This window comes from Poecile atricapillus, chromosome 1 (genome assembly GCF_030490865.1).
Source record: "Poecile atricapillus isolate bPoeAtr1 chromosome 1, bPoeAtr1.hap1, whole genome shotgun sequence".
NCBI lineage: Eukaryota > Metazoa > Chordata > Aves > Passeriformes > Paridae > Poecile > Poecile atricapillus.
The window spans coordinates 60,456,197-60,479,743 of NC_081249.1; the positions used below are offsets into that span (position 1 = coordinate 60,456,197).

The 23,547-nt window shown below is 38.1% G+C and overlaps 1 protein-coding gene across 12 annotated transcripts in view; it reads right to left on the bottom strand.

The window, feature by feature from the left end:
- Window positions 1–23,547, bottom strand: part of ENOX1 (ecto-NOX disulfide-thiol exchanger 1) — a 353,570-nt gene that overhangs the window by 59,709 nt on the left and 270,314 nt on the right. For all 12 annotated transcript variants that reach the window (XM_058829123.1, XM_058829121.1, XM_058829113.1 and 9 more), the window contains 3 exons: window positions 19,960–20,172; window positions 6,479–6,585; window positions 3,065–3,182 (listed from right to left, as the gene is read on the bottom strand). In XM_058829123.1, coding sequence (XP_058685106.1) covers window positions 3,065–3,182; window positions 6,479–6,585; window positions 19,960–20,172 — 438 coding nt within the window. The remainder of the gene's footprint in view (window positions 1–3,064; window positions 3,183–6,478; window positions 6,586–19,959; window positions 20,173–23,547) is intronic.

The window sequence follows — 23,547 nt, forward strand, 5'->3', positions numbered from 1 at the left end:
TACTACTATTATTATTAATATTATTACCTATGATCATCATCATCATTATATTTTGTTCAATTATTAAGCCCACAACTTACTACTTTTTTTTCTGATTCTGCTCCCCACTGCACTGGGCTGGGGGAGTGAGCAGGCAGCTGAGTCATACTTAGTTGACAGCTAGGTAATGCCACAACACTCTGAAACCACAAGTCCAGCAAATCTGGACAAGCATTCAAGCACTGAAGTTACTTCTTCTCAGGGCTTAGATGTGTTGCAGTATGTTTTCAAATGCTGGGGCTGGAATCCATCCTCTTTTTCTCAGGGTGTTTAATGGGTTTATCTTCAGATATCCTAGAGGAAAGTTTTCATTCTAACTATCTAGCTGTGAGAAGATCTGATGTGCTCAGCGTGTTTTCTTCCAGGAAAGAAGAAATTATGCTGGGAGACTCCTGAAACTATGCTTACCAAGACAGAATGAGGTCTTAGAACCCATTCTAAATTGTTGAATTAATTAAGCCTTCTTGTACTAGAAGTGACTTAACCAGGTGAACCATTGAAAAAAAAGACCTGACGCAGGTGTTGAAGCCTGAGGGAATCTCTGTCACTTATTATGGCTTTAGGGTCATAACGTCCCAGCAGTCTTGCTCAAAAAGTCAAAAAGGGCAGGCTGAAAAATAATGTCCTCAAGAAAATTGTTGGAATGGCAGAACACACAGTCTACAGCTCTGGAACTCTCCACATCAATTCATCATGTCTCATTGCTTCAGCTACTTTTGGATTTAGACTTTTAAAACTTTATGTGTGCACGCTAGCCTTAAATTGAAGAGGCACAATATCCTCATGTTATTCAAGTCTTGCTCTTCCCAAGGTTAAGTACTTAGACAAATTTTTAAGAAAAGGGTTTAAAAATAAAGAAAGTGACAATGTTTTCTTACTGTGCAAGATGGTTTCTTGGTGACAAAAGACTCCTTAAAAGACATGTTTCATACAACAGAGGTTACTGTGAATACAGATAGCCACTCCAGAGAGACCAAGTGGTGGTTCTGGAATGACGTACTTAGAAAGAGAGAGGAGAAAAAAACAAAAAGTGAAGGCAGCTAACATAAATAGTAATTTAAAAAAATGGCAGAAGAAGGAAAGAAGAATCACATTTCTGTACCTAAGAGTAATAATCAAAAAAAGTCCTTTTTCAGTTTATTTTAATTTACCAGTGTTTCATACTCAATAGCTCTTTTGGTTTAATTCCAGGTTCCTTCTATTGTCATTGACAGACGAACCAAATGCACTTGCTTTAGCTGAGAGTGTGGTGTTGAAAGAAAAAAGCCATAATATTAATTTGAGAACTGGATGACTATGTATGCAGCAGGATGGATCAACTTCACTGAGTTTAAGAGGATGATGAATGGTACAACAAACAGTGATGGACACTTACTCAAGTGGATTCACATTGTTAAATGTTGATTTAGAATGCAACACAGTACTGGGTTTGCTCAAGTGCCTGTGTTGTAACAACACAAATAAGCTGAAATTGTTTGGGATAGAACACTGTAGAAATCTCAGACATCAAAACTTTTGACAGTAATGTCTTTTTTCATGCATGAAAACCAAACATGCTTTCCTATCTGTGGTGCTACAAAATGAATGACCTTCACAGTTCTGCTCTAAGCATGCATATGTTAAACCTGGCTGAATTGGTAAGTACTACAGTTCATTCCTGCTCCTCTTCTGGCAGGCAGGCTGTATATTTCTCTCTCTACCTTCCTTTTGTTAGTTCTAATGACTTTTCTGCATGAGAGTGGACACAGTCAATGTAAAATGGTTAGATAGTCATAAAAATTGTTGATTTCTAGCAGTTCCGGGTCTGCAACATCCTACTGTTTCAGCTTCAAACACTCTGCTAATGGCATCTAGAAAATACAAATCCATAAAATTAGCCTAGCAAAATTTAAGGCTGCCCTTAACTGGTTTAATTGTGTTTTTCTTCCAGGAAAAATATCAAATCTCCCCTCAAGAGAGAGGTCACAGTAAAAATTTCTTTGCTAGAATGACTCCTTCCTTTGGTCTGTACTTCTGAGGACCAACCTCACACAGTATCTTGTCACAGAAGGAGCCAAAGAGTTCTTCTATCTGTAAATTTGAATTCATACCTTTTGACTGGCATACCAAGACTTGAAATCATTGAATGGATGAAATTCTTTCCTTTCTTACTATGGTGCCTGTATGAAAAGGTCTAGATCAAGTTTACCCTAATGAAGACTCACAGTTTATTTCCATATTATTCCTGCCTTTTTCATTGTTCTGAAAGTTCACTGCTGCCTGGAAGTTTCTAGTCATGCTTTGGCTTCAGCTCCTGAAAATTTCATTCTTTATATGAGTGTCTAAACAAGCAAACCCTTGTTAGCAACTCACAAATGATTAGCCAATATCAAGAAATAGACCAAAGCATACATCCAGATCATGTTACCAGTTAGTAACTCTGGCAGCTTCTGAGCCACCTCTTGATGTCTGTCCTGGATAGCAGAGTATTTGCAGAAGGCTGAAAAAGCTGCTTTTCTTATTCACATTACATGCACCCTTGTTCTTGGACTCATGATAGCAATCTAATGAGTGTCTAATTCATGCAGAATGCAGTACCATACTGCGAAATAGGTACCCTTAGAGAGGCAGTATGCAGCCATAAAAGCCCTACAGTTAAAATGTTAGTTCTTATCGAGATTAGAGATTTTTATGTGCTTGTTGCAAAGAAAGGTACATCTCAGAGAATACTGACCAAAGCATAAATTGAACTGGTCTCACAATAAAATATTGTTTCTACCACGGAATGAAATGCTGCCATGCAAAGCTGTGGAGAGTGCAGTAAGGAAACATAATGCTTCCAGCCAAGGGCAGAACTGGAGAATTTTCATCATTATAGAACACAGCAGGTGACAGACATCTCCTAGAGACAGCTTGCATCATTCAAATAACTAATTTATGAGGGTTTAAAATAAGATACTCTCTTATATAATCGGGTATTAACATGTCACTTCTCATATGTAAATTTTTGTTTGCTTTTAATAAAACAACACTTGCACATATTTACCTGAATCATCTACTCTCAGCTTTTTACTGGGATTGTCACCACTGTCATCATCGGACATTTCCATCTCCTCTTCCCGGCGGATTCCCATGAGCTGTTCACTGTGAGCATTTCGGAGCTCCTAAAATCCAAAATTACCTTTTGTCAGCATTAACTTCCATAAAGTCATTATGCATTATTTAGTATCTGTTTTTAATACTGATCTGATTTTAATTATACATCATTTATCATTGTAATCATATATATTTGTGTATGAATATTTATAAAAACAGTAGCACAGGGAATTCTTCCTGTGAAAGAACTGAGTTTATCAATGGTAACACTCAGGGAAAACAAGAGAAAAAGTGACTTTCCCCATTGAGTGATCTTTGGGTTTGCTAAAAATAGGAGAATATTTTAACAGCAGGGATAATAATTAAAACTGCTGTATAAAGCAGACTGATAAAGAGATTTTCAGACTGCTTAACGGATAGCTAATTCTTGCTTCTCTCTACCACTTGGGGGTATGATTCATTTGGCCAAATGTAGGTGTCTCCAACACACAAAGTTGCATTGTACATTGTATATTGTATTGTATATTGTATATCAACACCCTAAAAGTGCCTCTTTCTGTCTTCTGACTGCAAAGGGAGCCAAGAACAGACAATGCAGATGAAGAGCTGTGTATTTGTAAGTGCCTCATGCTGGTCAAAGGAACATCACCCTCTGTCCCTATGCACAGACTGCCTTGGATTTAGAAGACCCAGTCCCACAACGCTGGCCTGAAAATCTTTGCATCTTGATCCAAAATGAGCAGCAGCAGGGACAGCTTGGTCTCTGGGTGACCGCTGCAAGGGCAGGCAGGCAGCCCCCGCACATGTCACCAGGAAAAGGATCAGCAGGCACGCGGGCTTTGTGGGAGTCTAGACAGTCTTTGTTCTGGGTAGAAAGGCTGGCGCGGGTGTAGCGGCTGCCTTTTTAATGGCAGCACTGAGAAGATTGAGAGGACTCTATTTTGTCCTAATAATCCTGTCAGGTGTAACATGGGGATGCTGCACTGTGATTAGTGTAGGCTTTGTCCACCCGCAGACAGCTAATTTTTCTGCCAACAAAGAGCTTAATTCCCAAAGAGGTGGTTTGAAGTCTTTGAAACAAGGGAGAGTCGTGTGGAAGGAGGAGACAGCATTGAGGAGTCCGACAACAGCTCTGTGCAATTAACAATAATCTGTCAGAGACGGGCTGCGTGAAAAAAAGGGAAGGCGTTTCTCTTGAGCTGTAACCTTGGTTCATCGGCAGATCTCAAATATTCTGAAAAATGTACCTGCACTCATTAATCCCAGCAAAGGCAAGGAACCTAATTAGCGGGTGTTTTACAGGGGAACGATTTCAAATTAAAAAAAAAAAAATGTTTTTAAAAGGCTAAATTGTAAACCAGTGTCTAATGAAATCAGAAGTGACTCTGGAAGAAATTGGCAAGACATTTCTGAATGCTCGATTGGAAAAGGCCACCTGCACATTTTCCTGGAGAAGAATACTGCATACATGAGCAGACATCCGCTTACATTTACTCCCTCATTAGTGGACAAATGTCCTTGATGCATCCGTGTCTACATTTTCAACAAAGTCAATAATTTTCTATGGAGAATGTTTATATGTACGAGTCTTTACTTTGCCTTGAGTTTCTAGCAAAGCTCTTCTAAATTCAGGAAAAAAACTGGAAGGTGATCAAGTAATTAAACAAATCAGCAGATAATACCATGGTTAGAAGATACAATTTAAATCAAATATACTATTTGGTTTATTTCCATCACGTTTTAGATCTGAAAAACAGGCGTTTCCAAAATAGATTGGTTTAACTAGATGCTTTACATAATTTTGGATTGTTTTAGTTGTCCTCCTCTTAGAAAAACAAAAGGCAGTAATTTTTGAAAAAAATTAGTAGAGAATTAACATTTCTGGAAAGTCCAACTCTTATACATTTCAGTTTATTAAATACTTAGAAACCAGCAAATGAATGACACACCACATCCCCTTACAGAATGTTAGTTTAAGAAGGGATGATCTTAATATAATTAAAATAATCTACCAGCAAATGATATTTTCATATTTCTCTAAAAGATAAGACAAACACCAATTCCCAGCTTCCCAACTTTCAATTGAACAAAGGCATTATCCACTATGTATATGAAATATTTGTGAACAAAATGCAAAATACAGTTTGTACCAATAAATTATGCTAACATTTTATTTTAAGTGTCCCATTATTGAAGTAATTTTGTATTCACCATAATAGCACTGATAATAAAGTATTCATTTGGTATTCATGTGGATGTTACATTTAGTGCCATTGGTATTCAACTGTAATTTAGCATTAGTTAATGGACACTTAAAATGTTATCCAAATGATTTATATCACAGCACTTCAGTGTTTCTCAAACTAAGTGTACAACACTTATTTTACAAGTGTACTACAAAATAATTAAATAAGTGCACCTTACCTTCTAAAGTTTTTATTCTGAGACAGAGAAAAATCATTTAGAGGACTGTGATAGTAACAATCAACACACTGTACCACATGACAGTAAACCAAGTGTATGTAAATTGCTCATATTAAAATTTAAAAAAAAAAAAGGAAGAAGAAAGAAAACAAAGACAGCGGTACTTACTTTTTAAAATACAGGCTCATAGCGTATATACTGAATTAAAATCGAAAGCTGGATGACCAAAACACAGGATGAGGTCTAGCACTTCCTTTGCTGCCACACACAGCAAGGGGAGTTAGAATCCCATTTCCTCTGCTCATGCTTATGACAGTCACACATGCATGGTCCCACATTGCTAACTGTGTGGTTGTATGATTACATTTATACTGGTTTCTTTGCAAGCATAATACTTAGAATCAACACAAGCGATGTATCTACTTTTTTAAAGATAAACATAGAACAAATGGGAAGGAATAGGTCACAGTTACGGACTTAATATTCTTAAGTCATTATTTAGGAAAGAAATTTTTTTATTTTATTTTCACTCAATGTCATCTTATAATGACCATAAGATGGAAAAAACAAAAATCTTTGCCACAGAATTCTTCTTTTAAAAACAGATCACGATGACTCCTAAATTCCTTATTTGAAAATACTGTTCCGAATTTCACTACTTCAGTTCATTATTTTAGATAGTAAACATAATCTTCTAATGATTTCCCAAATTTTGCGTGAAAAATAAGAACACATTGCTCCCTGTCTTCATGCTATTTAATGACTATTACCATAATGAGAGCAATGGGAGCAATTCATACTGTGGACGAGACTGTAAACGGCCAATTGATTAACAGCTGAAATGGTAGCTGTAAATATTGCCAAATACACTATGTCACACTCGTTCTGTGTCAATCCAGCTGTGAGATGATGGATAGAAAGTAAAAATAAAATCACCAACCTCAGAATGCTTTCGCCAAATGTCTATGTTCTTTCGCTGGGCCTTCGAGAAATGGTCCCAAGCTTTTTGTCTGGTAGAAGCGTTGAAAACGGCGACAATCTGCTCAACTTTGGTGAACAAGGAAGTCAAACAAGACAAGCAATTTATGTTGTGATCACTATAGAGAAGCAAAGCAAAGACACTAGGAGTCTATGGATGATGTCATTACTGAAACAACATCATCAATATCCATCCAATGACGTGTCTTTTGTACTTACATTGCATCAATGTTGGAGATGTCTCCCTTCAAGTCTGTCTCCATAACTTTAGTCTACACAACTCTTAACTATGCAACAAGAGCCAGGCATGCAGCTGCTTCCCTGTGATGCCTGCTACCACTCCCTGTGCTGGCACATGCCTTTGCATGTGTGCAATAGGTGTGTGACCACAGAAATAACCTCGGGACATCCACCTGACACATGTTCCCCCACGGCAGCATCGTACAGACGAGTGGGCTGCACAAACAGAAAGTGTGGAGGGCTGGCAGGCTCTGCTTTGAAGGATGACTACCTGATAATGGGAGCTTGACAGCAGGTGGGAAGGGCTAAACCATACACCAATCCTGCACTCTGTGGCCGCAGCTGCTGCTTCTCCTCTATTCAATATCAAATGGCTCACCTGTGGTAGATCAGTGCTGTCTCCACGGCCTATGTATGGTTACTTACATGGACACTTTTTTCTTCCATATAAGATGAAGAACAGATGTGAAATAGGCTTTCCTCATTCAACTCTAATGAATTTTTTCTGAAGCCAAACATCAATATTTCGATCAGTTATTTAGGATCATTAAGATCCCCAAGCTTTTAGCCATTTGTTCATCTCAGTTGAGGAAGCTTTCCTCTCAACACCCTTTTCTTTCTCTTCAGTTACTAGCAAAATTATCCTTTCACAACAGTGACCTGCCTAAAAATGATTTGGCCAAGATGTAAGCCAACTTGATCCCAGCACAATTAACTGAAGAAAACACCAATAAACCCAGATTTTCTACAACCTCAGCTGTGCTCCTGAATAAGCAGCTGTGCCAGCCTATGAAGTCAAACTGAAAAATGCTTCAGCTCTTTGACAAGGTTCTTTCCTATCTTTCTATTTAGATTCCTAGGTGGAAACAATGTCTTTTCTTTATCAAGTTGCAGCTTGCATCACTTCTTGCTCCTCTCACTGAAAAGTGGTGGTGGGAGTGCTGTAACACCCTCTGCCCTGGTCTGTTGTCTTGCTGATCTAGAGTTTCTCTCATTCTTCCCTAAAGTCAGAGATGTAGAGGATCTTATTATACATAGCAACCTATCCTTCCTAAAATGGTGAGCTCACCTACTAAAGCGGAATCTTTCACCTCTAGAATGGAAAGTTAATCTCTCATTTGAGCATACTTCTTCTCTTCTATGCTTTTAGATTCCAGAAGATTACACCATTTTCAATGGAAGTTTTTCTTTCAAGAATGATTAATTACATTCTAAAGTCACAGAAAATAACTGTAGTTCAGTTTATTTTAAAATTAATCCATGTAGGTAGTTTACAATAAAGAAAGTGCCTCAGACCTATTGTGATGATCTTATTCATTTGCAATGCATTCAACTTTTAAAGGTAGATGTGATAATTTCAGCCCATTAGAACTTGCTTAGACTGAAGAGTGGATGTATCAAGGAAATAATGCTTCATATATTTTTTCAATTAATTTGAAAAGAATGAAAATGGTAAAGCACTCTATTATTATGTGTATAGAAATTGAGGCTAGAATTTAATTACTGTCGTTCTGTTGACGACCAGGTGCTCAGAAAATTTTGCTTAATTAACAATCTGTTTTCAGTTTGCAAGTGGAAATTCAAGTAGAAAAAGATTCACAAAGATACGAGGAAGAGCTGGTTTGCCATTTTCCACTAATAAGTATTAATAAGATCATCTGAATTTTGAAAAACATTTGAACTTTAAAGTGTTTAATTTCCATTATGTGAACAGGTGCTAAGATTTATCAAAAGTCATTATCTGATCATTTCAGAAACTTTCCTCAATGGAAACACAAGCTAGGAAGATGGCACAGCTTCTTCTTGTATAACGGCAGTAGACAAAGTGAATATTAAGAGGATCTTCATCACTTACCTAACTTGTTGGAATTAAAAAGTAAGAAGAGGTAGGATAGTATGAGTATGACATGCATAAAATCAAGGCATTTAAAGAAACTTTATGAAACAGGCATCAAGGGATAATAAAAGGGAAAATGTAGAGGAGAATACTAAATTAGTATATATCAAGGACCAACATGCCAGTTCTCTATTCAAAGAAAGTGTCAATGTATGTATAGCAACTTCAATATTCACAGCAATCTAGGCCACAAAACTCTGCAAATTCCAACATAAAAGGTCTCCAAGACATTAGAGCTAAACAGCAGTCAAGGCCTTGGTTTGACAGTACAGGGAAGTACTGCATCAAAATCCTGTATTCATGTGCTATGAGATGGCAATTTAGTGTAAATCTGCTCTGCCACATTTGTTCTTGTTGCACCAAGATTCAATTGTTTTCCCATAGATACCTTGGAAGCCTAAAGCTGGCATAATGTTTGTGGCTCTGGGAAATTGGAAGAGAAAACGTGATGTACCCATTCCTGATCAGGATCGGATTTGTATGGGTAAATGATCCAGCAGACCACAGCCCATAGGAATGGTAGATTCACCCCTAAGGAGAAGCCATGAAAGGTCCATATTAGCTGAGAAATTCCCCAGTTAACTCATGTTAATTCCCCAGTTAACTTATGTCTGGGTAAAACTTGGACAAAGAGAGGCCCGAGATTTTGGGCTGATATCTCCATAATCTGAGTCTCACTGCTGACCATGGTTTTCAGGTTATTTTCTGATCTCCAGGAAGAAATTTCCAAAACTATATAACAGGTCATATCTATCTCTCCAGGGCACCTTGAACTCCAGAATGCACTGTAGTGTCAACTGTGACTGGTAAGTAGAATTATTAAGTAACATGAAATATTCATTGTCAAACATCTGTTAGCGAGTTCTATGCTATATCAAATTTTCATTGACCATATGCAAAGCTGTTTCCTTACTAAATTAGGATTTAAAAAAACACATTGTTCTGGAAGGGTCCATAACATGTCATGTTTTTCCCATCAATATAACTTACAGGATGTAAGTTATTGCATCTTTCCTAAAGACTTATTCTGTGGCTGCTAATTTAAGTGGCATGTTTTGGACAAAGGATTATTAGCTATTTGTTTTTCTGCTGTGTTATAAATAGCTAGAAAGACCCACACAACTAAGCCTAGAGTGGTATGCAAATGCCAATGCTTAACAAAGGTAATGCAACCACAATACACTTCAGTGGATTTAGTTTTTTAGAGGTGCCAGCTCACAGTAAGTACATCAATAGAAAGTTTAAGCCTTGGTTTCTGCTGCCATAAGGAATGCTACCTGGAAAAAGTATTGGTATCAAGTATAAATGTAAAAACCAAGCTAGGAAAAACAACAAAAGAGCAAAAACCCAGAAAAACAGCAAAAATCCCTTCAACAATGCCTGCAGAAGTTGAAAAGAAGATTGCATTAAATGCAAAACTAGAATATCTCCAGAGCATGAAAATATTTTATACAGGATATTTGAAAATTGTACTACGAAAAAAACCCAAAATTCAATGAGAACTAAAGTGTAGCCTCGTCTGCAGATTAAGAGGTAGAGAGAACACTTTCACCCTGAATTACATTTATCAAGGAGTCAATTTTAAATACATGATTGAGTGAAGGCTGAAATTTACCTCTGGGTTCAGGAGTTAAGAAGTACTCAATTTTCCTTTGCTTATTACATTATAAGCTGCCATGCATATTATTTTATACTATATAATATAACATATATAATTTATAATAGAAAAAAAGAAACAAAATGTAAACAAAAAAAATGTGCTAGAATAAAAACAAAAGCCTTGGCTGGCAGATGAAAGAATCGGATTTCATGTAGAACTTTACTCTAAATTCCACCAATTAAGGACACCGGCTGAAAATGGTTTTGCACTAAATTACTGCAAGTGTCAGAGTAGAATATACAGCAATTTAGCACCGAAAAATTCTGTAAGAGTGCGACAGTTGACATGAAGGGTAAAAGAAAAATTCCACCCATAAAATTACAGTGTAAAGGAAACTGTTACAGTAAATGTATAACACACTTTTCAAATATAGAGTCACAGCACAGAGAGGATATAGAGTTGGCGTGGTTTGGGTCAGAAGCCCTGTTGCTGAATTCTGACTAAGCTGCAGTCTGCCAATCGATTTGGCTCCAAGCCCAGCAAACCAAGGAATTACAGTAGTCAAGGCTGGATGCTGTAGTGAATGAATTAGTCTCCAGGTCAGTTTTGGATAGGGAAGAGAATACTTTTGGCAACAGTCCTGAAAGGCGTTTGGTAATGAACTGAACAGAACTTAGCATTAAGTCTGGGGCTAAAACTTGCATACGTAAATGACATGTGACATTAGTAAGAGAAATGGTAGACAGATTGCAGAGTAATGAAAACTGTATTATTTTAATTAATTTCAGCCAAACACTCGTTCTTTTGGTTATGGTACTGTTTACTTTCAAAAAAGAATTTGCCTTTCTCACTTTTTGAGCTGCGAACCTGCAGTCTTTCCCTGTTACTCAATTCTCATGCCACAGACGGAGAAACAGATGTGATTGCCTTCGACTAGCAGAGGAAAACGTAAGAGTTGGAAATATCACCCTGGGGAAGACTGCAGATAATGCAAGGGATGAGTCTTAAAGTAAAGTAGACCACAGCTGGATACATAAGCAAAGGCCATTATAGATTGTATAATGAAGATACAGGTTTTGACAGCTATGCAAAATATCTCACCTGCCACAAATAAATGCCATAGCTGTTTCACTTTGTTTTTGGTTTTGTTAAGGTTTTGTGTTTGTCCGTGTTTTATAAAAACACTTTTTAAAATCCACAGTTATCTGCAACTCCATCAGACAAATTTGGTCTGCATGCTGCCCAGCTGCCAAGAATAACACGATAAAGGAGAAAACCATAGGACTTCACCATTATATCCTCGAATCCCACCTTTTTGGACAGACTGAGAGAATGGTGTCTACAGTGATTTATCTCCCAAATAATTTTGCTGCGTGGGCGGTCAGATTGCAAGGATGCCATTCCTCAACCTGCCCTTCTACCAATAACTACATCTGTACTAGCCATCAAAAACTGCCAGGGACCATTCTTATTCCCTGAAACCACGTGCACAACATGCTGAGTGTTGTCCCTGCAGCAGCAGCCCTTCTCTCTTCCCAAAAAGATGTTCTCCTGGGAAACTACTTGGCCTGTATCAAACTCTAAACTGTACCACATTTTGTAGGAAAACACTAGCTGACCCAGAGCAACAACTTTCTAACAGATAAACAGTATAATGTACACACTCAGCTTTATTTAACCCTGCAGACAGAGTCAGGGGGGTCATCCCTTTCTAGCAGTCTCACCTTTTCTGGTCTCATCCTGGTACAGAGGTCTCAGCAGTGAAGAGAGCAATTACACGACTTACCAGAGGAAGAAGGATGTTTTTCTCTTCCATCTACCCTATCTCACCTATCTGAATATTAGAAAGAATGTCCTCTGTCTAAATTATTTCTGCATTTCCCCTTGACTAGCATTTGAGATGAGCAGGGTGCGTGTCTGGGCTCATGCTTGGTCCCTCTTCCTGTTCCATCTGACTCAGAGTGGTCCTAGTCAATCTGTTTGTATGAGTTATTAAGAGGCTGAGTGAATGTCAGTGGTCTATACATGGGTGATGCAGGAAGAAATACCTCTTTCTAATACAATAAAGAGATCCTTCCACATAGACAAAGAAAAAAAAATACTTATACCACAACACTTACTATAACCCCATGTCTTGTAAGAATATCAAAATCCTGTGTCAGCAGCCGTTGTTTTTCTTCCTCCTTCTTTCAGCTAAGAAACCCAGTGGGGAACAGTGAAAGAAGGAGCATTATGGGGATACTAAAAGTGCCCAATTTATAGGATTCATACTGAAACCTGTGCAGTAATTTGTCTGAGGTATGTATATCAGCAATTGATAGTTCTAGAAATAGAATGCTCCCTGTTAAACTTTGAAATAATAAAAAAAAACCCAACAAAATCAATTTAATTAAAGATAGCCCAGTTTTCCCTGAAAGGCATTGCTGGAAAATCTGTCTACAATTTAAGCTTTGAAAATCTTCTAGGTTGTGAAACCATGGTTTAATTTACAACAGAGAAACTGACAGCTTAGTGTAACCGCAAGAGTTGGTGCCGTGCCATGTGATAAATCACTCGGACTCAACAAGACCATTCACCCTCATGTCATTTCTCAACAAACAGAAGCCTGACATCAGACCAGCACAACACAGTAGGGCAAGTACAAATGTACAGTACCTGCTCTTTCAACACCACCATCTTACTTTACTGAATGGACTTTATGGACCTTGTGTTGACAACCAGAAAAAAACCAGAAAAACCTCAACTCCCCCCCCTCCAACTCAAAGGAAGATGAAGTGAATCCTGCTTTCTTCATTGGCTTGACAAGATTGTAAGCCATGCCCAAAGTACTACAGTAATTAGCTGTTCTTTCTTTTCTTGTTAGGCACACCTTTCTTTTCAGTTCCCAGATTTAAAAATAGCAGAAACGGGAACTACCATTTTTGATAAACCTGTCTAAAAAGAGAACTCCCAAGGAACTCTGCAGTGTAGGAACATCATAAATGGGACTAAACCATTGCAAGTCCCATTAAGTGAAGTAATAATTATGCAAGGATCTTGCAGATTAAAGTGTTCCTAGGGAGATCAGGAGGGCTATATTTGTTTGGGGTATAATATGATTTCTTTTGCTGAAGGAAAAGGATAAAGATGTGGATGAGGAGGTTTTAACAGCCATAGCCTCTTCTGGCAATCAAAACAAAAAATTGTCTCACACACTTTAGGTGTGAAATTTACTTCTCCATTTGTTGCTATACCTTATGTTCCCTTGCCTGCCATGACTTCTTCCTTCTGTATTTTTGTTCCTTCTGTGCATGTCCATCTTTCTCTCCCACATAGTCTATCCCTTTCCAAAACATTTTATTTGCCCCATAACATCTCTGTCATCATCACAAACTAAATCATTTGTAACAAATCCATTGATTTGACATGAAGCATGACTAGTGCACACTGAAGGGAACAAGTATTTCAATCACTCATAGTTGCATAGGATTATATTTATATGAATATATTTATAAAGGTTTATTCAATCATTTTTAAGCATGTGCAGACCACATGGTATGCACAGTAGACTCATCCTTTTGGGTGAAATCACCATCTTTCTTCCTTGCCTAATGACTCTTCCCTCATCCTTTATTTCCACAGAACATTTACAGCTCAGTTCTGTGACGCATCAGGCCCTTAACCCTGTCTCTATTCAGCAAGGCAAATCAAAACCAAGCACAGATTTCCACGTGGCTAAAGCACATGCTTCTTTGCCTTAAACCTTGTGTCATTATCTAGGAGAAATGCAAATTCCAGGCAAGTGGCATGAGTTATCAAAATAGACTGAAATCTCTTGGAAGGCAACACTTTTATTTTTCTGCAAAACACCATGCATATTTAATGGACTACATTATAAAACAAAACCCCTTAAAAGTAACAGAAGAGCTTCTGTTGAAATTCTGGCCATGCTTAAATCGATATCAAGATTCATATTGACTTTAGGTGGAGTGAAAGCTACAGACAATAGAAGGAATGCAGAAATTCAAATAAAATGAAACACAGAAGAATGAGCTATGCGAAACACTACAAATTGCAATCACAAAAGGTTATACTGCCAAAAGAAAGGGAGGAACTACAAGAATGCAAGGTAAAATAAAAATGGAATCTTTCATCTCTGTTCTCTGCCCCTGCCACAGGATCTTCTATAGAAATGTTTTTGGGAACATGTGTGTATGAGATACAAAATCCCATAGATAGGACAACTGAAAAAAGAATAAAGAGATCCAGCTGAGCTTTACTGGACAAATTATCAGTATAGAAACAAGCCAAGAGCACACTGACTAAATGAGCTAACAAAAGGAACTGGATGGAATGTAGAGGTTATTTTGTACTTAATTTTTTATTTTTTTTTTTTAGAAATGCATCAAGGTAGAAAGTAATAGTGGCAACTAATGACATGAATGATTAATGTTTTTGTATTATAACGGCATTCTATGACACCAGCTGAGAACTGGGCTGTGCTGTAAAAACACATTATATGACTCAATCTCTTTCACAAAGAGCTTAATGATGACCTAAAAATTGCACATAAAGTAAGCTCATATTTTTGAATTAGTCAGTGGCAAAGGAAAGAAAGACTGTATGACTGGACAATTAAAGAGCAGGAAAATCCTTTTAAAAGTTGTTATTAATGTGGAGCAATTCACAGAATACTCTGGAAAGCATGATTGTATATAAAAGATCTGACTGTTATGAGAATTTTAACCAGCATGCTTTCAATATCTGTAATGAAACTGGCTTAATTTTTAGTACTATTAGAATAGTAAAAATGGAAGGATTTTTGGGAGAAAGTAACGAAGTATGGAAGTTAAAGCAAATCAGATGAGACAGTGATTTTAGCAATCACCATTATATCAATATATATTCTATGTTTTCTAAAGCAAGAGAGCAACTTCTGAAATGAACCTGTAAAGAGAAAAACAAAACTGATGCCAATCATCTTTTTGAAGCGAGCTCAAAAGGGATTTGTAACGTTTTTCTTACTTTTTTAATATTAAAAAAAATGCAGATTCTATCTGTGAAGGCATTGATAATGTTAAAACAGATTAAATAATATCCAGGGAGATCAGAGAATGAAAATGAAGAAACCTGAAAGGAGAAGAATTTTATTCAGTCTATTGAGAATGCTTTTCCCTTCAGAACTATTTAACTACAATTTTTATATTTTTTTTTTTTTGATGAGGGGGTGTAATTTGTATCAGGTACCTACCACCTATTTGATAAAAAGTCAATGTAATCAAATATACCTCTGGAGTCCTTTAGTAGAAAGAAAACTCAACGTGAAAATTGTGTGATTCCCAAAAAGGGGCACATGACACACAGCCTTATCCTCAAACCTTTGATTCTTCCTAAATGGACATGCCTACTGAATCAGCTCAGAGTTGAATCTAACTTTACTTCCTGTTTCACAAATAAGGTCTGAAGATGCTTAGCCACAGGCAAAGCAGGTAAATCATAATCCATAGAATCATACAATGGTTCAGCTTGGAATGGATCTTAAAGATCATCTGGCTTCAACCTCCTGCCATGGGAAGAGACACCTTCCACTAGACTAGGTTGCTTAAAGCTCCATCCAGCCTGGTCTTGAACATTTCCAGGAATGGGGTATCCACAGCTTCTCTAGGCAACCTCTTCCAGTGTATCACCACTCTCACAGTAAGTTTCTTCCTGATATCTAATCTAAACTGGTCCTCTTTCAGTTTAAAGCCATTCCCCCTTTTTCGTGTTCATCCTGGACATCAGGAAGAATTTTTTCACTGAAAGGGTGGTTAACCACCGGAAGAGGCTGCCCAGGGTGGTGGTGAAGGCACCATCCCTGGAAGTGCTTAAGAAATGATTGCACATGGCACTTGGTGCTATGGTTTAGTTGGCATGGTGGTATTCATTCAAGGGCTGGGCTCAAATGATCTTGGAGGTCTTTTCCAACCTTACTGATTCTATGATTCTATGTCATAAAATCTGGCCAGGGGGCTCCATGATAAAAACCACACTCCCACTGTTCCCCCACAGGCACACGAGAGACTGATTCACAGTCTCTGATGGGGAACTGGTTTCAGAGTCCACTAAGTCCATTAATTCATTAGTAAAATGGACAAAAATGATGGAATGTCATAATCTTCTCAGTAACCAGTCATGGGGGACGTCTCCTCATTACACTGTGTGTGTAACCTGTGAATTGTATACTGGGACACTTCCACCACCTTGTGTGTCTTACTCTAGATATCAAATTAATTTTTGAATATGGAATTTTTATTGACCTATAGGTATTTTTGTCAGTGTTGTCAAGGGAGACTGCATTTAATAGTCTGAAAACTCAGTAAGAGATAGGTGAAGTTCACAGTGCATGGAAAATAGAGTCAGAGGAGGTAATTGCAGCTTTGGTGGTCTAAAAACCACCAACACCCCAAAAGGGATATCTCTAGGGCCTCCATTCTCCTTAAACATGACAATCAACATCTGTAAACCTTAGGCTGTTAGGTGGTTTGGGAGGAAACGCAACACAGATTAATGGAAAATCAGGGGGCAGTGTTACATGTATCTAAGATGTAGAGGTAAAGTAGATGTCAGACGACAAAGACAGACCTATCCAAAGTCCTTGAAAACAATCTGTACTTTAAGCACAAATTGAAATCTAGAAAAATCAAGTAATTTAATAAAAAGAAGGAAGTGGACATTTTTCTCTCTTTATCCCTTAAATACCTGAAGAAGCACCATACCAAGGCTAAGACTCCCTGTAGCACTTAAATCAGGTGCTATAAATTTGTGATGTGACAACAGTAATACACTTTATTTCACAGATTATCCTGGCACAAGTTCCTTGATCAGGTAATTAATTCACGTGTTGAGCAATTGACCCAAATTTTTAGGGGTAATCTGCTCAGTAATCTCCTAAATACCTCCAGGCACAAATTTGTAGCAGGGATTTCAATGCCTGTACTTCTTTAGTAGTTGGGCCATAAGATGAAATGTTCTGGTCACAGTAATCCTCATTAATAAGAAAGTATTTTGTACAGAGACCCACTAAGACAGAGTATGTGTATGTGTGTGAGTGTGTATGTTCCAGGTGAGTGCACTTGAAGCCAGTTTTATTTCTTTTTCACTCCCCATAACATTCATTGCTGGCATTTTTCTCTAACTTCCCTGATGCTACAGCCGTCTGCATCTATGCTGTACACAGTAAGTGGGATTAATCTGCTCTGAACAAGGCACGTAAAAAGTGGGACATCTGGTTCAGAGCTAGGCCCCCTGTGAATCCTCTATGGGCAGCAGAGAAAAAATGGCCTATCCAAGGGATGATTCATCTCACTGGAAGAGCACCATGAGGTCAATTTGATGACTCATTCCATGAAGATTCTTATTTTTCTCTTCTGACTGCAAAGAAAGCCCAGAATGGTCAGCTCCAAGCTGACATCTGACCTAGTTCATGAGAGAGGACTGCCACATGGTATTTTTAAAATACTGTAATATTTATGTCAAACGGCCACACAGCTGCAGCATTACACTAGACTTTTGTATCCTCACTGAAAAAGAGCAGAAGTGGGTTTTGTCACTCTGCAGAATTTAATAGGCCACACACACCTATTTTGGACATCTTATATTTTCAAATTCTTCTTCATAAAGCAACTGACATATTGTAACCAATTATGCAGAACTGTGGAACAACAATGGAAAAAGATGCATGAAAATCATTCCTCAGATCAATTCAAATACAGATCAATTCCTTTGAAAAAGGGAGACTCGTTTCAGAATCTCCATGCCTAGCAATCTTAGGCATATGCATGTGTAAAGGAAAAACATCACCCATCTGTTCGCAGCAAGTTTGCAAGGAATTTTAATAAGACATATTAATGCTAATAATGGCCAATGTTTATGATGTTTATAAAATAAACAATGGGGAACATCTGGAAAACTTGTAAAACTTGTTCTTATAAAATCCATAGTGTAACACCTTTCCCTGAGGCTGCTTTTTGCTGACCTTGTCCTCCTAGGCAAGATCTGTCAGAAACTTTCTTCTTCCAGACACTGCTGTTACTGTGGCACTAGGAAACTCACATTTTCAAGCCAAAGCTATTTCTGTTTCTGTAAATTCAGCATTCAGCACATCACAGGAACAAAACAGATAGCCCAAACTGCAAATTTCCACCTGAAACTACAGGGATCTCTATTTCCAAGTGACAGATGTTCTACAACAGTTGGTGACAAATGGGCTAATTTAGACTGATTTAACTAAAGTTCAGCCTGCTGACAATGGGGGACTTTTTTTAATGCAGCTGAAGAAGGCATTTCTGAATGCTAGAGCTGGCTGTCGCACACAAAACTAGAGAGGCCCTGGTGTGAACTGAACAGCCCGCCATGCGTGGTGCCTGCATCTCTGTGCCTCACACTGGCTTTTAGATGCTGATACGCAAGACAATATTGCCTAGCAAATTACCAAGGGAATTAGCTGGTCTTTTAAATTTACTCTCTGAACATATGTCCACAGAAATCAATGTATTTGGCCCAGAATCTTTGTTTCTAGGTTCTCGCATCTAAACTCTTAAATTAGGATATGTGCCCTATTGTGAATTGGTCTTCTGAGATGCTGAGCTCTCCATCACTTATGCAGGAAGCTTCAGTGGCTGCTCCGCTAAGCCAGGCAAGTCCATCCAAGCTTATGCCTTCAACCCTAACTTTTAAAGGATGTTCAGTGAAGAACAAGAAATAGATTGCACAAAAGCTTTTAGGGCTTTTTTATTTAAATGTAAAGATTAGGGGTATGATTCAGAAATTACAATATAACAATTTCACTGTCTTCTATCTGGTAAATTATCTTGGGTTTTGTTCTCAACTGGCACATGAGAGCTGGCTCCAGGCTTCACCTTTCTGAGTATCATAGTGCCTCTTCCTTGAGGAGCCATGAGCAGACATGTTAAAAACCACCAACAATTAAATCAGTTTTCTTCTTTTTTCCTTGCCTTTTCTTTTTTTTCCTTGAACTTTACACCTTCCTCTCCTCTCCAAAAACTTCTAGGCAAGTATCCTGTTCATTGTTTTATGAGGGAACCTCGTTAGAGTAAGTTCATTGATTGTATTTCTGTACTAAGGAAATAGCTGCCAGCACTAGATATTTAAGACAGTTTATCTGCCCAATTAATACTGGCATTGTATCAGCCAACCACTCCTGCTGCCAGCAGCAGTACAGCATGCTTTTCTGCTGTGGAGGTGGCCTTTACCTGTGAATATATCCCTAAAAGTTAATGGATTCTACTGCCTTTTACCTAAACCCAGGCTAAAAATATTACCCAATTGTGCTCTATTCTGTAATTGACTTAGTTAACTACTGCCACACACAGTACTACAGGCTACATATCCCTCCTCTCAAAAAAAACCATGATCTTTTCTCAGAGCAGTGAGGCTTCTGTCTTGTCCATTCTTGAAGTGTTATGTCTACACAATGGTAGACATTGTGAATAGAGCACGTCTTCATCTATTAATAAAAAAAACTACTGAAACTTTGCTCACCTTGAATAATAAGTTCTTAGGAATGGTCCTTGATCCTCCAAACTGCCATAGAGTATGGAATAGGATGTAAAGGAGAGCATGACTGCATTGCAACTACTTACCCCCAAAAAAACAAGCAAAATGATAAAACCACTACCACCACCACCACCATCACTACAACACTGACAAAAAGGGAGTTACTTACATTGAGTGAGGATCCCTGTTAAGGCATTTTTGAAACTCTCCTTGGCTTGCTCCATTTCTTGCTCGTGAGCTGCCTTTTCGTTCATCAGCCGGCGGACGTGGCTGTTGGCTGACTGCACCATGGAATAGAACTGGTTTGCAGAGCGACGATTCACCTCGCCTCGCTCAATCCAGGTGAGCAGCACCGTGATGGCCTCGGAAAACTTGCTATCATCTAGAACAATCAAAGCACAGGTTTCAAATTGCAGGCATAAATAGCCTGCTGAGAACACATTTTCTGCTCCGTGTCACATTAAAATCACCATAAATCCTGCTTGCAGTATATCATTTTGGGCAACTTTTGTGTCCTTTGTTCTATCAGATGTAAGAAGCCAATACAGCCATGCGAAACTACATAAATCTTCCTTCAAGACTTGTCTTCTCCTCATTTTAACAGCTTTCACACAACAAATAGCAGCCTCCCCCCCTTCCCTGTGGCCTGAGTCTTCACTTTCACAATGTCTGCCTTAAGCCATTCAGTGATATGGAATGACCTTAAAGCGGGAGTGAGGAGACCTCTGTGGTACTGGACTCACTGCGGAAATTAAATGTGTCTGTGTTAATCTGCTCAGCCAAAAGCTCAGTCTTGGAGCTTGGGCTCAGCCATACTTCTGTCAACAGATTTCACTGACATCATGTTGTTAATTAAGGAACAATGTTGAGGCTGAACAATTCCTCCTCAAAACACTGATTAATTACAAGGGACTGCTTTGAACAGATGAGGTGCCTGCATTCATTTTGTGTTATTTGTTTTGTACTATTTGTTTTATGTTTCGCGTAATATATGTATTTTTAAAGGATTCCAGATAAATCCAGGAAAACACCTAGATTACAGCTTCATGTTTACCATTCAGGTAACGAAAGTTGATTTTCTCTGCAGAAAGATTGCCAAAATTGAAGGCTAGATTTTGTACATTCCCTCCCCAGGTAATCTTCTTTCCTTTGACAGTGCTCTCAGCTTCCTCAGAAGACTCTAAGCGCAGCATCCATTACACTTCAGGCTTCATCAGGATTAAGAAGAAACATTTCTTTTTAAGTCCCATTTAGACTGAACTGCAAGAAAATATTACAACGGTGTCTTCCTGTGGAACCATTTTTGCGCAATTTGATATCAATTTTTCACTAGGATTTTATTCTATAAAACTTCAATTTCCCAACAACTCATTTAAAACATCTTGTCTGGTCCTTTTTGGTTATGCTTCTTTATATATATTTCATATGGTATGCATACCTTTCTGTGGAAGACAGTATATGGTTATGGTGGGAAGATGTAGTGTAATCATAACCAGACCTTCAAACAAAAATTGGAAAATACTAAACCCAGCCAACTGTGTTACAGGATACAGAAACACGTGACACAGTTTGTGAGACTCTGCTTTCTATGTACAAAGAATAATGAAATACTAACTGCTAAGTGATGATTTTGGCTTTTATTCTGAGTTAATCATCACTTCCCTAAAAGGCGAGTAGCCTAAAATACAGAGAGGAGTAGTGACATGCTCTGTGCCCACAGCCTCTGAAGAAGAGATTTTTACCTTGCTTGATCTTTAACATCTTATTAACTGAAACATGCTTTCAGCTACAGCAATAAGACTTTCTCTCCACAGATGAATAGGCATGGTCACCCAAGATCCCTCAAGAAAAAACTGCAAAATAACACATAACACCCTCCCTGTGTACAGTGGTGTATCTGCTGTAAACCATTAACATGTGATTCATTATCACCATTTCATTAATTTTTTGCCAGGCAGGAAGAGTCAGATGGGCATCCTTTCTTTTCATATTGTCCCCTTGAATTAGACTCCACTTCTGAGCTTTGCTGGATACATATGCAGCAGGACTGTATTAAGTGGCTCTGACAAGTGAGGTTGGCTGAATATAGACCCCAGAAAAGACAAATGTAAACCAGACTCATGCAAAGCCTCTTCACTGCAAGAAAACACAAGGATAAGGCTCTCCAAAAGACTTGGGCAAAATCTTTAGCCTGCTGAATTGCATGGAAATTGGATGTCAAAGATGCAATATAGCCAAGAACTCATCCCTGGAACATAATGTTTATTATAATTACACTAGTAAATAAGAATAACCAGTAATGGTTTCTGGCAATGTTAGCATGTTTCCATGCATGAGGAAAATCAGCAGCACAGAAACATCCTCCCTTTTCCTCATTTTAGTCTCTCCCCAGTACTCATTTATGTGTTGTTTTGCTACAGAGTCTCTGAAATAAGAACACACTCCCCTTGTTTTGTTTTTATCAGGCGCAGTGGGTGTCTGTAAGGGATGTTCGTAAACATATCATCCTTCTGCCACATAGATTCTACCCATTTAAAAGGACATGCTAAAAACAAGTATGTTTTCATCATACTGTACTTCCAGGGAGCTGCAGAGGTCTGTGGAACTGCTACAGTTAATTCACAGCTCTGTACGAGCAGGAAAAAATCCTTTCATTGGTAAACATCAGCATCTTCATTGATTACATAATTAGAAGGTACATTCAAAAATCCTAGAGGGTAATATATGCACAAGAGGAGCAGATTAGTTAATAAAATCTTTTCTCTACAGTTTTAACATTTATTTCACCTTAATTTCTAATTTATAAATTCTTGCCATATCACTCAGTGACTGGTATAAGGTAACTCACCGTGAATCCATTTTTTTCATCCAGAATACAGTGACTCTTTCTTAGCAATGAGACTGCCTTAGAAAATCAGATTTTTATATGAGATTGTTTATTTCTTTTTTAGTTAGTAGATAAATAGTAGAAGAAATGCAGCAATGGAATCTAATTTAAACAGAGCATGAACTGCCTTATGATTGCAGTTGTTCATTAAAAAAAAATAAAAACAAAACTCCTAATTCTGTTCAAAATTATTCCCTCATGGTAGGATGCACATAATTATACACTGTTTAAAAACACACTCTTCAAATAAATTCCTTTATATAAGACACGTTCCCATATGCAATTGTTCTTTTAAAATAAAGCATGCGGCAAATTATTTGTTACTCTTAGAGCTTTTTCCTCCTCCAAGTCACAGCATATTCTAAGCAAATAAGGTAGGCTTTATCAGTCCTGATTTTGCTGTCTGTTTAATGGTGAGTTGAACTGTGCCCCAGAAGTGCCCGCTTCCCTCAAATGGCTGCAAAGGGAGCCTGGGTTGGCCTGCTCCTGTATCAACATCTCTGCAACAGGGCCACATTTGGTCAGAGAAACCCCAACCATTCCAGAGGTGCACCTGCTGCAAACCCTCACCCAGCACCTGCACCCTGCAGGGTGTCCCCATAAAGGACAGCTCTAACACAAGCTCTGACAATGTCGTGTCATTTGAAGATTACCCATCCATCAAGGATGGCTTGCTGGGTCGATAGATATTTCCAGGTGCTGCCAGACTCAATCACAGGGCTCTAGAGATAAGATATTTCAAATTCCTCCTATATCAACTAAAGATATTTGACATTTAAATCCTAGCTCACAACTTAGATGAAATGGAAGATAAAGAAAAGAAAATGCATTTCTAGAGCTGCCCTGAAAATTGTTAACAGGAATATTTCT